The sequence below is a fragment of the Notamacropus eugenii genome, chromosome 5, assembly GCF_028372415.1.
Source record: "Notamacropus eugenii isolate mMacEug1 chromosome 5, mMacEug1.pri_v2, whole genome shotgun sequence".
NCBI classification, from domain to species: Eukaryota; Metazoa; Chordata; class Mammalia; order Diprotodontia; family Macropodidae; genus Notamacropus; species Notamacropus eugenii.
In genome coordinates, this window is record NC_092876.1 from 341,533,130 (window position 1) to 341,548,702 (window position 15,573).

The window sequence follows — 15,573 nt, forward strand, 5'->3', positions numbered from 1 at the left end:
ATTACTCATTTAGAGAAAAAAAACCTAGCTTGTTGCTAGTTATATTTAGCAAGTCAAATAATGACTGGTTAGTTCTTGCTACCTGGCAAAACCTTCTCAATATGTAGAAAAGAGGAATTTCCTCAATTGCAGATCTGACCACATTTCCTATTCAATAAAGTCCAGTGACTTTGTATTACCTCTAAGATAAAACAGAAATTCCTCTGTCTGGCTTTTTAAGCCCTTTGCTGGCCCTAACCCATTTTTCTAGCTTTACAGTGCATTACTCCCCTTCCAGAACTCCATGTTTCAACCAAAGTGGTAGTCACTCTGTTCATCAAACGTGGCACTCCATTTTCCACCTCCAGTTATTATAATGGCCCTTTCTCATGCCTGGAATGTACCTCTCCTTCCTTTCATTTTCTAGAACCCTCTGTTCCCTCAAGACTCTCAGATCAAAACACCACCTTCTAAATGAAGCCTTTACCAATCTCCCCAATTGCTACTGGCCCTCCTCCCACAACCCTGTATTTATTAGGGAATAAATCTATTTAATCTGCATAAATTTATATATGCATATGTTATCTCCTCTATTAGAATGCAAACATTAACATCAAGGATTGTTTGTATCAACAATGCCTAAGCACAGTGCCTGGAACATAGGAGAAGTTTAAAATGCTTGTGAATTAACTGACTGATTGACAAAATCTGTTCTTGAGTTTTATCAATATGTTCTCTAGGTGCTACACTCAATATATCAGCAAATTTGGAAAACTCACCTGTGACCACTGGATTGGAAAAGATCAGTTTACATTACAATTCTAAAGAAGGACAATGCAAAGGACTGTTCAAATTATCAAATTATTGCATTCATTTCACATGCTAGCAAAGTTATGCTTAAGATTCTGCAAGCTAGGCTTTAGTAATATATGAACCAAGAATTACCAGAAGGGTAGGCTGATTTTCAAAGAGACAAAGGAACTAGAGACCAAACTGTCAACATTCACTAGATTATGGAGAAAGCAAGGGAGTTCCAGAAAAACATCTACTTCTACTTTACTGTCTACACTAAAGCTTTTGATTTTGTGGATCATACAAAATGTGGCAAGTCCTCAAAGAGATGGGAGTATCATAACATCTTACTTGTTTCCCGAGGAACCTGTATGTGTGCTAAGAAGCAATAGTTAGAATTGAACATGGAACAACAGAATGGTTTAAGATTGGACAAGGAGTATGACAAGGTTGTATACTGTCACCTTATTTAACTAACATGCAAGTAAATGCCAGGCTGGATGAACCAAAAGTTGGAATTAAGGTTGCTGAGAAAAATATCAACAATCTCAGATATGTAGATGACAGCACTCTGATGGCAGAAAGTGAAGAATTAAGAAGCCTCTTCATGAAGGTGAAAGAGAAGAGTGTAAAAGCTAGCTTGGAACTTAATATAAAAAAAACTAAGATCTTGGCAATTAGACCCATCACTTCCTGGCAAACAGAGGGAGAAGAAATGGAACCAGTGTCAGATTTTATATATTTTTGGGCTCAAAGATCACTGCAGATGGTGACAGCAGTCATGAAATCAAATGAAGCTTGCTCTTGGAAGTTATGGCAAATCTGGAAAGCATATTAAAAAGCAGAGACATCACCTTGCCGACAAAGGGCCCTATAGTCAAAACTGGTTTTTCCAATAAGCAATGTATGGCTGTGAGAAGTGGACTATAAGGAAAGCTGAATGCTACAGACCGACGCTTTTGAATTGTGGTGCTCGAGAAGACTTTTGAGAGTTCTGTGGACAGCAAGGAGATCAAATCAATCAATACTTTTAAAGAAATTAATTCAGGCTATTCACTGGAAGGTTAAATACTGAAACTTAAACACTGTGGCCTCCTATTGAGAAGGAACTCAATGGAGAAGACCGTGATGTTAAAGGCACAAGGCAAACAGTATAACAGAGGATCAGATGGATAGGTAGTGTTATGAAAACAGTAGATATGAACTTGGACAGACTTTGAAAGACAGTAGAGGATAGAAGTGCCTGGTGTGCTATGGTACATGGGGTCATGAAGAGCTGGATACGACTGAACAATAAAATCTCTAGGGTACCAATGAATACCCAATGAAATAAGCTACCTTAGATTCCAATACATTTGATTTTTTCAAGTTGAAATACTCTAATCTATTTAATATTGGAGGACAAATTATTTTGCATTTGGCGATGAGATCAACAACCAAAAAAACACCAGTTGTGGGGTTTTTGTATTTGGAAGACTAATACGAGATAGTTCTTGCTCATTCTTTTCTGGCTTTGAAAAAAGTAACTGAAATTAGTTCAGACTAACAGAATCTAAATAAAAGTCTCAAATAGCAGTCCTTCACTTGAGATGCTAAAAATGATCTTAAAATAATCATTTCAAAGGTTTTTTTAAAATAATAAAAAGACTGTACCAAGGAAGAAAGAAAGTATAAATAGAAACTTACAGTCTTAAATATAAAATATAAAAGCATATACATAAAACCCAAACTATGTACCCTAATTTGCAGGTTCTTTAATTCTTTCACTTACCCTGTTCATCAGTTACTCTATGGCTTTGTCTCACTGGGCTTTAAATAGTTTAATACCTCTCTAAAGGACTAGGGTAAAAATCTCCATAATGGTAAAAAAACAAATCCATGACAGATACATGATAACACAGGAGTTAAGGCAGAATCGGCAGAGTTGAAATAATCTTTGTTCAGTGGTAGGCACAGAAAGGTCCCACTATGTTCCTAGTCTGTTTTTATTTTCCTATTGTTCCCATTGGCACCAATGTACACCTGATTCTCTGAATTTCTATTGTGCTCAATGTACGAATCCTAAACTCTGGATATTTCAATTGTCCCATTTTCTACTTCCAGTCTCAGAGTCACAGAATTGTGCATACCCAGCTTACTACAAATTAAAGCTGTTCGATTTCATCCTGGAAACTGCTTAGCAAAATCTTTAAATTCTCCTTTGTTGATTCCCTAAAATGTAGCAGCTATTCCAAAACCTAGCCACTTTGGAAGTTGCTTTGGAATTGGGAAACTCCTAATCTACATATTCTTCTTAGCTCTTGGGAAATGAATGATTTAATTTCTATTTTACTTAATTCAGTAATAATAAAGAGACTTCTCACTGCCCTCCATTCGGCCTCAGTAATTTCCTGTACCAGTCCTCTCCTGCCATCTCCAATCTCAGAGGAAGAGCCGTCCTTGCCCTGAGCATCTCTATTTCCTTTACCTGTGGTTGTCATAACATTCCTTAGGAGATTCTGCTCCCTCATTTATCTTCTTTGTAGTATCTTTGGTCTTTTTGTCTTTTCTGAGCCTTCTGTCTTTCAACATGTATGGATCCCTCTAAAACTCGTTTCCCATGTCTCTTTTTACTGCCAAAATTCTTGAGTATGTATTCTACACCTTTTGCCTTCATTTCCTCACTCCTTAATCCTTTGCACTTTGGTTTCTATTTTCACCTGTATTCTACCGAAACAGAGGTCTCCTAATCATCGTATCCGACACTTTTCCTGATCTCTCTTCAACTTTAGATCACCTTTCTCAAGATTCTCTTCTCCCACTGGCTTCCAAGGCAATGATTTTCCTGACAGAATGCTGGACTTGATTTCAGATGATCTGGCTCTTATGCAAACAATCAAATACCAAGTAAGTCTTTCACGCTTTTAACATCTCCCCAACTCTCAAATTACTTTATTTTACTTTGTGTACATTTTATACATGCTTTATCTGTAGAAGTTTTTTTTTTCCTCCAAAGAAGGTGGGGCAGTGGCTGTCTCATTTTGGTGTTTGTCTCCCCAGAGTCTAGCATAAAATCTGGCATCAATGCTGAATGACAGCAATCCCACTTAAAATGCTTAATAGTTGTGTGAACAAAGGCAGGCTACTTAACCTCCCGAAGATTGAGTTCCTCAACTATAAGAGGAGGATAATCATATCTGCAATATTTATCTTACATGACTGTCTTTTTTTAATTTTCATTTTTTATTAAATTATTTTGTTTTCAGTGTTCTACAATCACTTCTATATATCTTAGATTTTCTTCCCCTCCCTCCCACATCTTCCCCCTTCCCTCCCTACTCCCTTCTTGAAATGGTGTACACTCTTATATACGTTCTACACATACATTCCTATTAAATACATTTTCACCTTAGTCATGTTGCATAGAAGAATTAAAATGAACGGGAGAAACCATAAAACAAAACAAAACAAAACATAATACAAAGGAAAATGATCTGCTTCATTCCGGGATCCAATTCCATAGTTCTTTCTCCACATCTCACATGATTGTTTGAAGCAAAGTGCTTTGAGAACCTAAAAGCATGATATAAATGTAAGTTCTACCTCCCACGCCAGGCCATCCCATTTTTGGATCATTCTAATTTTAGGGCATTTTCCCTTATATTAGTCTAACTTTGCTTTTCTGAAATTTTCACCCATTGCTGCTAGGCTTACTTTTCGAGGCCAAGTCAAACACATCTAGTCCCACTTCAATGGGACTGCCCTTCAAATTGAAGACAGAGATCGTGTTTCACAGAAGTCTTCTCTTTCCTAAGTTAAACAGACCCAGTTCCTTTCCCAGGGAAAACGCTTTCAGTTCTTTGAATGAACCCTCATATGGCATGATCTTGGGGCACTTCAGCATCTTCTGTACACTCTCCAGATGATCAAAAGCCTTCCTAAAATGTGGGATCCAGGACTGAACACAATACTGCAGATGTAGTCTTGGGAAGGCACAAGGCAACAGAATTTTCACATCTCTAGTCTTGAATGAATGAATAAAACATTTATTAAGTACTTACTATGTACAAAGCATAGTACTAAGCTCCAGGCATAAAATAGAAAAGCAAGACAGGCCCTGATCTCAATGGATTTACATTTTAATGAAGGAGATGACATATATAGACAAACCAGATGTCCCATGGTCAAAGTGCAGCAACAAAGCAGATATTAATGCCTCTTCTTTAATGTCATTGCTGAAAAGGCTCTTGGATTCATGATCCAGGGCTGCCTCTGAAGGGAGATGTGGTTAAAGTGGTGGTGGTGGTTAGGCCTGCCTGGCACAAGATGCCTCCTGTCTTTTCCACAGATGCCTTGCTGCTTCAGTTACATTTGCCCTGTGTATAGCAGCTGGTTGGCATGGCTGGACTTTCTCATGGGCTGGAAGCAGAAATGGTACTCGGGGCGGGGGGGGGGAGCAGTGATTGCCCTCCCAGGGCTCCAGAGTTGTTGCGAGGTGGTCAGCAGTTGTTGCTGAAGTGATGAGGAAGGTGGTCGCCTTCTTCACAATGATTTCTCTCCTCAATGGTGGCTGTAGAGGCTGGGCTGGAAGCAGGTTCAGTGGTCTGGAGGGCACTACCCAAGGCTTTGGGCTTGTCCCCATTAGGGTCTGAAGGCAGATGATGGGTCAAGGCAGTGGTCAGAGATGTGACTTGCTTGGCGCAGGTTTCTTCCTTTCTCTTGCTCAAGGTTTGTTACGGTGTTAGCTTATATGACATTCAAAAAATTTCTTAAGATACTATGTTTCTTTATGTAACCTAAGATAGCATTAGTAATCTGTTGATTTCACAACAGTTGATTCATATAGGTCACTAAAATCCTCAGATCCATTTGAGTCAAACTGTTATCTAGTTATAACTCCCACACCATGTACTTGTGATGCTGATTTTTTTAAAAAAAACCCTCAAATGTAAGTCTTTACATTAATCACCACTGCATTTTTTCTTATTAGATTCAGCCCAATATTCTAGGTTACTGAGATCTTTTTGGATCCTGATAAAAATGATAAACAGCTTAGAGCCAAACCCAGATGCTGGGGTTACTCTAGCAAAGACCTTCTAAGCTGACAAAGAACTATCAATGTGGACTGTTTGGGTGTGAACATTCAATCAGTTCTGAATTCCCCCAACTGGACAAGTGTTTGGGTCTATCTTGTCCACAGCAGCATAACAGGCTTTGTCAAATGCTTCATCAAATCAGGGGTAAGCACCACCCTTTGGGGGCTCTGTCAAAAAAAGGAGATGAGGTTAACCCTGAATGACTGCTGATGACGTTATGCTGGCTCCTGATGATCATGGCTCCCTTTTCGCTAATGAACCTTTTAATACTCTTTCCTAGAATCTGGTCAGGAATGAAAGTCAGTTTGCAGATTCTATTCTTTTCTCCATTTTTCAAGCCCAGGTCACTGCTGATCTTGGCATCTCTCCAGTTTTCTATTATTTTTCAAAGACCAATTAGTGACAGTGGTTCAGGGATCCCATCGACCAGTTCTTTCAGCACCCCAGGAAGGAGCTGCTTCTCCAGGGTTGGCTAATAGTCTCAAAGGCAGCTAAAAAAAGATGTTCTCTTTGTTATTTGAGTATCAACTCCCTATTAGCCATTTTAATTTTATCCTAAAGATTATTCTCCATTGTAGATAAGAATGGCCTGTTCTGTTCTCAGTTACTATATCCTTCATCTCAAATAGCAGCCTAATTCTTTCTTTCATTCTCCTCCTTATCCCAATATGGCTTAAAACATAACAAAACAAGAAAACACTTTTCAATTATCCTTAGCTTTCTTCACCAACTTTGGCTCATCTTGAGCTTTATCACTAGACACCACTCTCACTGCTCATGTCACATTTTTTTATTCCTCTTCCCCTTGCTTCACTCCTTGGTACACATCTTTAAAAAAAACAAAAAACTAAGGTGGTCAACGAATTCCTTGAATAGCCATATCATTATTTTTAAACAATTCCTTTATGTTTGTTTGCTTTCAGAATTTCATTCTTGTGTGCTTCTTATCCCATCTGGGCTGATTTACTCTGATAGAATTTGAGTCCAAGGAATCCTCTGTATTCTTTCTCTGAATCCTTTGGAAATCTCTACAAGTATCTAGGGGGATGTCAGATTTTGCTCAGATGTCCTTTGCTTCCCTATCACAAATTCTAGGCACACTCCAACTATGCTTTAAGCCATGGTCCAGAAAGCTCAATTCTTGTCAAGTGTCATTTTCTTAATTGATAATCTTCATTATCACTCTTTTTCACTGTCAATCCCTCCCAATATAATAATTTCTAATATCTACACCACTTCTGCCATCCAAAGCTTTTGTCTTTCTTCTTTAGACCACTTTTCCTTTTGCTTTCATCACTTTTTCTTTTCAATTCCCACCATTTCTTCTTTGCTTTGCTGCTGTCAAGGAATGACTTCAGATAACAAGATGGTTCTATATCTTCTCCCAATTTTATCACTGTGACTACAATCTTCAAATTTTTGGTCTAGCTCAATTATTTTTACTGCTATATTTACTGGTAGGCTTTTTGGATTGCTTTCAGTTTTCTAGCTATTTAATGCTATTGAGAGCACTGGTTAAGTGGAGGCATCATTGTACTTAGTGATAAAGCTACATTTAAAAAAATACAAAATAAAGGTGACAAGAGTCCTCATTTTTATTTTAATACTTTGGTTTCTTAAATGTACAATGATCAATCTTCCCACAAGCTCAAGAAGAGTGTTGCTTTTATTCTTTAGTAAGATGATTATTTAGAGACAATGTTATACTTCTGATTTTATTTTCCTCAAAGAACAGGAACTACAACGCTAATTTTTGTGCTGTTTTATTTACTGTATTGACAAAAATATTGATTCCTTAAGATTTCTACTTCATTTTTGCACTTCAATAGTTACATGGCATGAAATATATGAAGTTTCACCACAAACTGAATTTCTGTAGTAGTTTTTAATTCAAACCAAATTAGCTTTCCACTGAATAAAATTTAAAATGTAATGGCAGGAATCAAAACCTGAATTAATTTTCTCACCTCAATCTATTTGTCACTTCGCCATTGTTAGTCAGACTAATGGAAATAGTTACACATTTTGGAAAGATGAATCTGAATATATTACCTCTCACTTATACCTTTATATGTCTTTCATGTTAGTAACCATTTTCATATTACCCCTCCTCCACCCAATGAATGTGTGCTCTTTGAGGGCAAGGATTATGGTTTTATCTTTCTTTATATCCTTGGGGCACACTGCCTGGCACATGGTCAAACACTTAATAAATGTTTGTTAACTGATATACTGGAAACTATTTATCAAAATATGTGTTCAAGCATTTTTCACCTAAGATACTGTCAATACAAACTATTTAGGTCTAAATTTAAGTAACACCAAATGATACAAAAGACAAAAACAGTCACAAAACAAACCAACATCTTGGATACGAATTTCCTTATTTTTGAGGTAAATCAATCAAGCTAACAAGCATTTAATTAGTGATTACTACATTCAAAGCACTGTGCTAAGCACTGAGGACACAAAGGCAAAATTAAATAACTTCTCATTTTAGCCTGTGTTAAGGAAATGTGACACAAGGGATAGAAAGTCTTCCTCAGCATCAGGAAAACTTGGGTTCCAGTCCTGACACTATCAATCATGTGACATGGGTCAAGTCATTTTACCCTCCAGAGCCCTGTTCTGTTCCAGAACAACTCTCGTTCATTGATGGAAGGAGTCTTCTCATTAGGATTTCCCTACAATGAAGATAGGCTTGGTCCTAACTAGATTTCCCCATCCTTCCCTCCAACAAAAGCCCATGTAGCAAAATACTGGAATGTATTTACCAAAATCTAAAAGCAAAAGAAAATCACTGCTCTCATCCAGTCCATAACAAATAGCCATTTGGGTCTCTTAGGTCTCTTAGGTGAGAGAACAGGAAAAGACATGAAGCAAGGGAAAGGAATGAAAATAAAGCCAACATATCAGATAAGTTAATGCCCATCATTTATTTAGAGAATTCCATTTGGAGAATTTTCAAATTTATGTGTATATTCCATAAAAACTGTGATATGAGTCATGTGTTATATTAGAAATATAAATTGAATCTTGATTTTTACATCCCTTATTTATACCTATTACCTTAGAGTGCCTTTTTTTAGGCACACAGATAAGGCACAAGAGAAAGAAACAAGTCATTATAACGCCAGGACTCAGGTGATATTTCTGCCACTAACTAGGCATGCAACTTGGGGCAAATCATTTCACATATTTGGGCCACAGTTTCCTCGTCTATAAAAAAGGTTGGATTTCATGATCTTTAACATCCTTTCCATCTTCAATATTCTACAGTTTGTATCCAGTCTCTTGTACAAGTGATTTATGCAACAGGATCAGAGAGAAGTGAGTGCTTTAAATTTAAGAGAAAATAACTCAAAATGCTTCAAAATCAAACGTCCCTAAAATGACAGGACCACGTGGATCAGGAATTTAGAGCTGGAAGGGACATCGGAAGTCATATCTAGTTCGATCTCTATGATTTTACAGATGAGAAAACGGAGTCCAGAGATGTTGGATTGAATTGCTCACAGTCACACGTGTTACTAGCAGGACTCTTTCTGCCCCACCCCACTGCAAAGTCTCATAAATATGAAGTGGATACATGATACATGATCAGAGTAGGGATTTCTAATCACTACAGAGGATGTGAATTATCCTGATTAAGGTTTAAACTGGAATGCTTTCAAGTCTTTTGAATAATGACTAATGTAACTGCCCTCCATATAATCTAGTGGAAATATAGACACACAAACTTGTAGTTTCTATCTTATCTACTACACTCATATAGTGTATATGAATACTACAAAGAATATCTATATACAGATAAAAAACATAAATTTCAAGGTCTCCCCAAACATTTTAGAATGCCTACAGATTCACTCATCTGTTAAAAAACATTTAACAAATACCTACTATGCAGAAGGTCTAGAAGGATTGTGCTAGGCAATGAGCAGGATAAATGAGGGTGTCTCTTTTGTCATCAGCATGTGAAAAATTTGTGAAAGGTAACTGATATCAATGAGAATTTAGCATAAAACCCTATATATCATTATCATAAAACATCTTTAGAATAAATTTTGGTAGTGTAACAAAGAAGCCTTTCTTACCTGTATGATAAAATGTAAGAAAAAATAAAAGCACTCCCATGAACATATTACTTAAGAGGGTAACAACTCCACAAGTAATTCCTTCTGGAACAGGGTAGACAGTTTCCACAAAAAGCTCAAAGAAGATGGGAACGCTGCTATTCAGGAACACTCCCAGCAGAATACAGGAGGCATATAATGTCACTAAAATAAAAACACAAACAGATTAGTTTTATGATAGAAGCAGTAGGTTACACCAGAGACATCACCTGAGTATTGTTTCTTAAGGGCCAACTCTGCCTAAAGGGGCAGATAAGGACATAAAAAGCATCACTCATACGTCAGCCCTCTTCTTTACCCTTGTGTTGTGGGGCAGGTGGGAACAGGTTTTGCTGCCAGCAGGTATCAGGGTCACCATTATTTTCTCCCTTTTAGAGGTGCTGTGTCAAAGTGCAATATGAACTTAATCACCAGAATATAATTAAAAAGATTAAGTTACTTTTTGGTGCATTATTGGAGCAAAAAGGGACATATGCGGTGAATATAGTGATGTAATCACAAAATTTATATCTGCTTTGAAACTGTAGGAAAAAATTAAACCAAAAGGTAAATCTATGAAGCATAACAAAGAACCATGAAAATTATTTATGTGAGGAGACAAGTTGATATGGTTCCCAAGGGCCAAAGAGCCATTGAATCTCTGGTAATACATGACTACTAGAGATAAAATTACAATACAGCAAGTCTCCAACTTATGAATGCATTGTGTTCCAAGAGTTTCTCAAGTCAGATCTTTTGTTTCTACAAGAAATACTTTCTGAGTTCCAATGTCATAAATGATGGGTAGACTCCCAGGGCAGCCACAAAAGCCTATTAAATCCATATTGTGACAAAAAAATACATATGATATTAGAATAGTAAAATGATACTAGTTATTTAAACACCAATTCTAGTTACTTTAAAAAACAAAGGAACACAAAATCACTCATTTCTGCCAAAGGTGATATCTGAGGATCCACAGGAGTAGATGAGCTCACTAAAGGAGAGAAAAGGACATAAGATAGCACCTTGGATAATATCTACTTTTGGAGTATGTGCAGTTTCATGTACTTATGCTGGGGACAGATATTAACACCTAGACCTAGTCAAGAAACACTCGATGAATCTTTGTTCAGAACAATGGATGGTATTGTTTTTTCTACCAACTTCCTTTCTTGAGTGCCAACAAGTTTCTGTATCCAATAGTGTTCTCACATTTCCTGTTAGGTAGCAAATGTTATATTCTATTATGCTTTCATATATCATGTTACGCAGAACTACTGATTCATGAATGTGCCCATCTGGTTGTCCAGAATACAAAGAGGAAAAGAATCCTCCCATTCTCACTCACCCAGGGATCATTGTATATGCCAGACACAAGCCTAACATGGAGTCAACACAAAGTGACTTTTGGTTAGTCTCCAAGACTCCCTATCTGACAATTTTAACAAGTTGTCTGGCCTAACACTGTTTTTTTGTGGATTCTCGTTCCCCTACTGAGATTTTAGCAGCAGTGGGCAACAAAGGGAAATTTGACCACAGAACTACAATCTTTGACTTAAAATGTATGGTTTTCCCTATACCTGAGAGCTAGAGAACCGAAGGCTCAGGAATAGTAATGTGGTTTATGCATCTCTACTTGGCTCCTCTCTTTAACTGGACAGTAGTTATGGATCTTGACTTGTATACATATTATTTAATAGCTTTCTCCTAAACTTACTGAAATGCCATTAACTTGAAACAGGATTTTCATTTTCATTAACATCAATAAGTGTAAATTGTTTTTTAAAATTCCATTCTCTTTTTACCCCCTTTTAACCAGTTACAAGAATGGTAGGTCAGATGAATGCTATGGATAATTAACCTAAATTTTAGGATGGCATGTTTAACTCATGTTAATTCTGGAGAGATGTGGGCTAGATAACCATCCAGCTACCTAAAGAGCAGTCATCAATGGTTCGATGTCAACTAAGTGCTCCAGAAACCTGTGACAGAGCTTGCCCTATTCAGGAATAAATTTAAAGTCTTTCTTACACTTGGTTTCAAAAGAGATCAACTTTATAAGCATAAGATGGGGAAAGTAACTACTATAAAAAGATCTGGGTCTTTTATGGGACAGTGAGCTCAATGAGTCAACAGTATGATTCCAGCTAAGAAAGTTAATGGAATGTTAAGATGTTTTAAGAAAGATATAGTGTGTAAAATTATAGGGGAACACTCAGTTCTGGGCACGGTATTTTAAGATGGGCATTGACAAACAAGTATATTCAGAGGAAGGCAACCAAGAATGTGAAGAGCCTTGAGATCAGCTGAAGAAAGTGGGGTTGGCTGTAGCTGCTGCCCTCTGATGAGCCAGGATCATCCTTGGAGATGGTAGTTTCTTGGGTGGCAGCTGTGGCAGGAGCTAGGGCCTGGGCCCTCAGTCCACCACTGTGCAGTCACAGCAGCCTGGAGCCCACCATACCATGTCCTGCCCCTAGGATGGCTCGGCCATTGAGGATTTCAAAGTTGGAAATCTTTTGCTGGTGTCTACAGACCTGAGTCCATCCACTAGGTCTACAGGTGGGTCATCAAGATGCACAAAGGCCATGCACAAAGCAGAGATGGTCCACAGGGTCAAGAATGAAGTGAAGACAACACTCTCAACTGAAACATCCTTCTATTCTGGAGCTTTATAACTATTATGAAGATAGTAATTATGTGTATCTAGTATTAGAAATATGTCATAATGGAGAAATGAACAGGTATCTAAAGAATAAAATGAAACCTTTCTCTGAAAGTGAAGTTCAACATGACAATTCATGCACCAGATCATTACAGGAATGCTGTATCTTCTCATGGTATGTTACATTGAGACCTCACATTTTTCAATGTTTTACTCACATGTAAATATGAATATCAAGATTACTGATTTTGGTCTAACAACTCAATTGAAAATGCCAAATGAAAAACATACATTGTGTGGAACTCCTAATTATATTTCACCAGAAGTTGTCACCAGAAGTGCACATGGCCTTGAATCTGACGTTTGGTCCCTTGGGTGTATACATTTATACAATGCTTATTGGTAGACCCCTCTTTTGACACTGACACAGTTAAACACATTAAATAAAGTGGTACTGACAGATTATGAAATGCCAACCTGTTTGTCATAAGAGGCCAAGGACCTTATTCATCAACTGCTTCGTAGAAACCCAGCAGAACATTTAAGCCTACCTTCAGTGTTAGATCATCCTTTTATAGGCTGAAGTTCTTCAGTGAGAATTAAAGATTCAGGGACTGTAGAAGATTCAGTAGATAGTGGGCATGGTACCATTTCTACAGCACTTACCAGTTCTCCCAGTGCCAGTATAAGTGGCTGTTTAACCAACAAAAAAAGACTTGTTGGTCAACTGCTTCCAAATAAAATGACTATATTCCCAAGAATAAGAATGTGAGTAATTTTTCATCTGATGATAGAAGCAGTTTTTATAATCAATGGGGAAGGACAAGAGACCAATCATAGTGGCTGGAGAAGACTGCTTCAACATGCTGAAGAAAGACCACATTCTTGACACCTCTGCAGAGGCCACTCCTCTGATACATCTGAGTACTTCTAGTGGTCATTCTCAAGTCAAACCACCCACTGTGGAGTGCTGTCACTCAGTAGATACACTCTCAAAGCCCAACAGAAGAGGGTGGCCTGAACATGAGGAGTGGCTTTACCTGCTGACAGCGATGGCAATATTTTTCACATATTTAAAGAAAATATTTCAGATATTCCTGATTCTTTTGGAAAACCTGATAAAGAATAAGCGCATCCTCCCCATCCAGGAAAATTTGCTTTACCATTTTCAGACCAGATGTCTCAGTCTCAAACACTTCAGCAGTGGTTTGGAAACCTGCAAGCAAATGACCAGTTAAGAGAGCCCCCTGCTCACATTAGCATTAACTCGAGCAGAATGTCCAAGGTCATCCAGATTTGCAGGACACAAGGAGAAACGCATAGACTGACAGGATGGCTGATAGGGATACAATTCCAAGAATGCACAGTGTGTCAAACAGTCAAATGTCATGACATATATGCCTTCATGTCACCATGAGCCTGTAATAGCAAGCACCTAGCATACCCAGGATGGCCTGCTAGCACAGGTTCTTAGATTTGCTTTCCTAAGAAAAAGAAAAAGGGGTCAACAATCTTACTTTTAATTACATTTATTAGTTCAGGAGAAAAGTCAGCACCATGAACTTCAGAGAAAATACAAGCAGAAGCAGCTTCTACACTAAGGGATCAGATGGCTTGGAATATGATATTCTAGAGGTCAAAGGAGGTAGAATTAAAACCAAGAATCACCTACCGAGCAAAACTGAGTATAATACTTCAGGGGAAAGAAAGGGAATTTCAATGAAACAGAAGACTTGCAAGCATTCTTGTTGAAAAGATCAGAGCTAAATAGAAAATTTGACTTTCAAATACAAGAATCAAGAGAAACATGAAAAGGTAAACAGGAAACAGAAGCCATTAGGGACTTTTAAAGTTAAACTGCTTACATTCCTACATGGAAAGATTATTTTTGTAACTCATGATACCTTTCTCAGTTAGTGGGAATGTGTGTGTGTGTGTGTGTGTGTGTGTGTGTGTGTGTGTGTGCGTGTGCATGCTCTTCTGTGTAGAGAGAGGGCACAGGGTGAGCTAAACATGAAGGAATAATGTCTAAAAAATAAAATTGTGTTGAGAGGAATGTACTGGGAGAAAGAGAAAGGGAGAGGTAAAATGTGGTAAATCATCTCACACAAAAGAGGCAAGAAAGAGCTTTTATAATGGAAGAAGAGTGGGGGAAAGTGAGAGAGAAAAAGTGAGCCTTACTCTCATTGAATTTGGCTTAAGGAAGGAATAACACAAGCACTCAACTGGGTATGGAACTCCATCTTACTCTATAGAAAAGCAGGGGGGAAAGGGATAAAAGAGGGGAGATAATAGAAGGGATGGCAGATTGGGGGAAGGGGTAATCAGAAGCAAACATTTTTGTGAAGGGACAGGTCAAGAGAGAATAGAATAAATGGAAGATGGGACAGGATAGAGGGAAATATTTAGTATTTCATAACATGACTTATGGAAGTGTTTTACATGACTACATACGCATAACCTATATTGAATTGCTTACTTTCTCAAAGAGTGTGGGTGGGGAGGGAGGGAGAGAATGTGGAACTCAAAACTTTAAAAATGAATGTTAAAACTATTTTTGCATGCAAAGTAAGTTATACAGGCAATGAGGTATAGAAATCTATCTTGTCCTACAGGAAAAAAAAGGGAGGGGATAAAAGAAAGGGAGAGTGATAGAAAGGGAGGGCAGATTGGGGAGAATGCATGCCATTTGGGGGTGGGAGGAGATGGGGAGAAAATTTGGAACTCAAAATCTTGTGGAAGTGAATGCTGACACCTGAAAATAAATAAATTTTTAAAAAGTGGGGTTGTACAGTCTAAGATTTGGGGAGAGAGGAAAGAAAAGGAGAGGATAGTTGTCTTTAAGTATGCAAAGGGCTGCCAAGAAGGATCAGACATGTTTTATGCATCTCCAGAAGGCAGAAGTAGCATTAATGGATGGAAGTTGCAGAAAAGCAAACTTAGGTTTGAT

The 15,573-nt window shown here is 37.8% G+C and overlaps 1 protein-coding gene and 1 pseudogene across 1 annotated transcript in view; one reads left to right on the forward strand and one right to left on the reverse strand.

Annotated features, from left to right (window-relative positions):
* Nucleotides 1–15,573, reverse strand: part of SLC49A4 (solute carrier family 49 member 4) — a 141,904-nt gene that overhangs the window by 12,193 nt on the left and 114,138 nt on the right. The window contains exon 8 of the mRNA XM_072613790.1: nt 9,941–10,123. Within this exon, the coding sequence (XP_072469891.1) occupies nt 9,941–10,123 (183 nt within the window). The remainder of the gene's footprint in view (nt 1–9,940; nt 10,124–15,573) is intronic.
* On the forward strand, nt 10,587–14,040 carry LOC140503255 (serine/threonine-protein kinase PLK4 pseudogene; annotated as a pseudogene).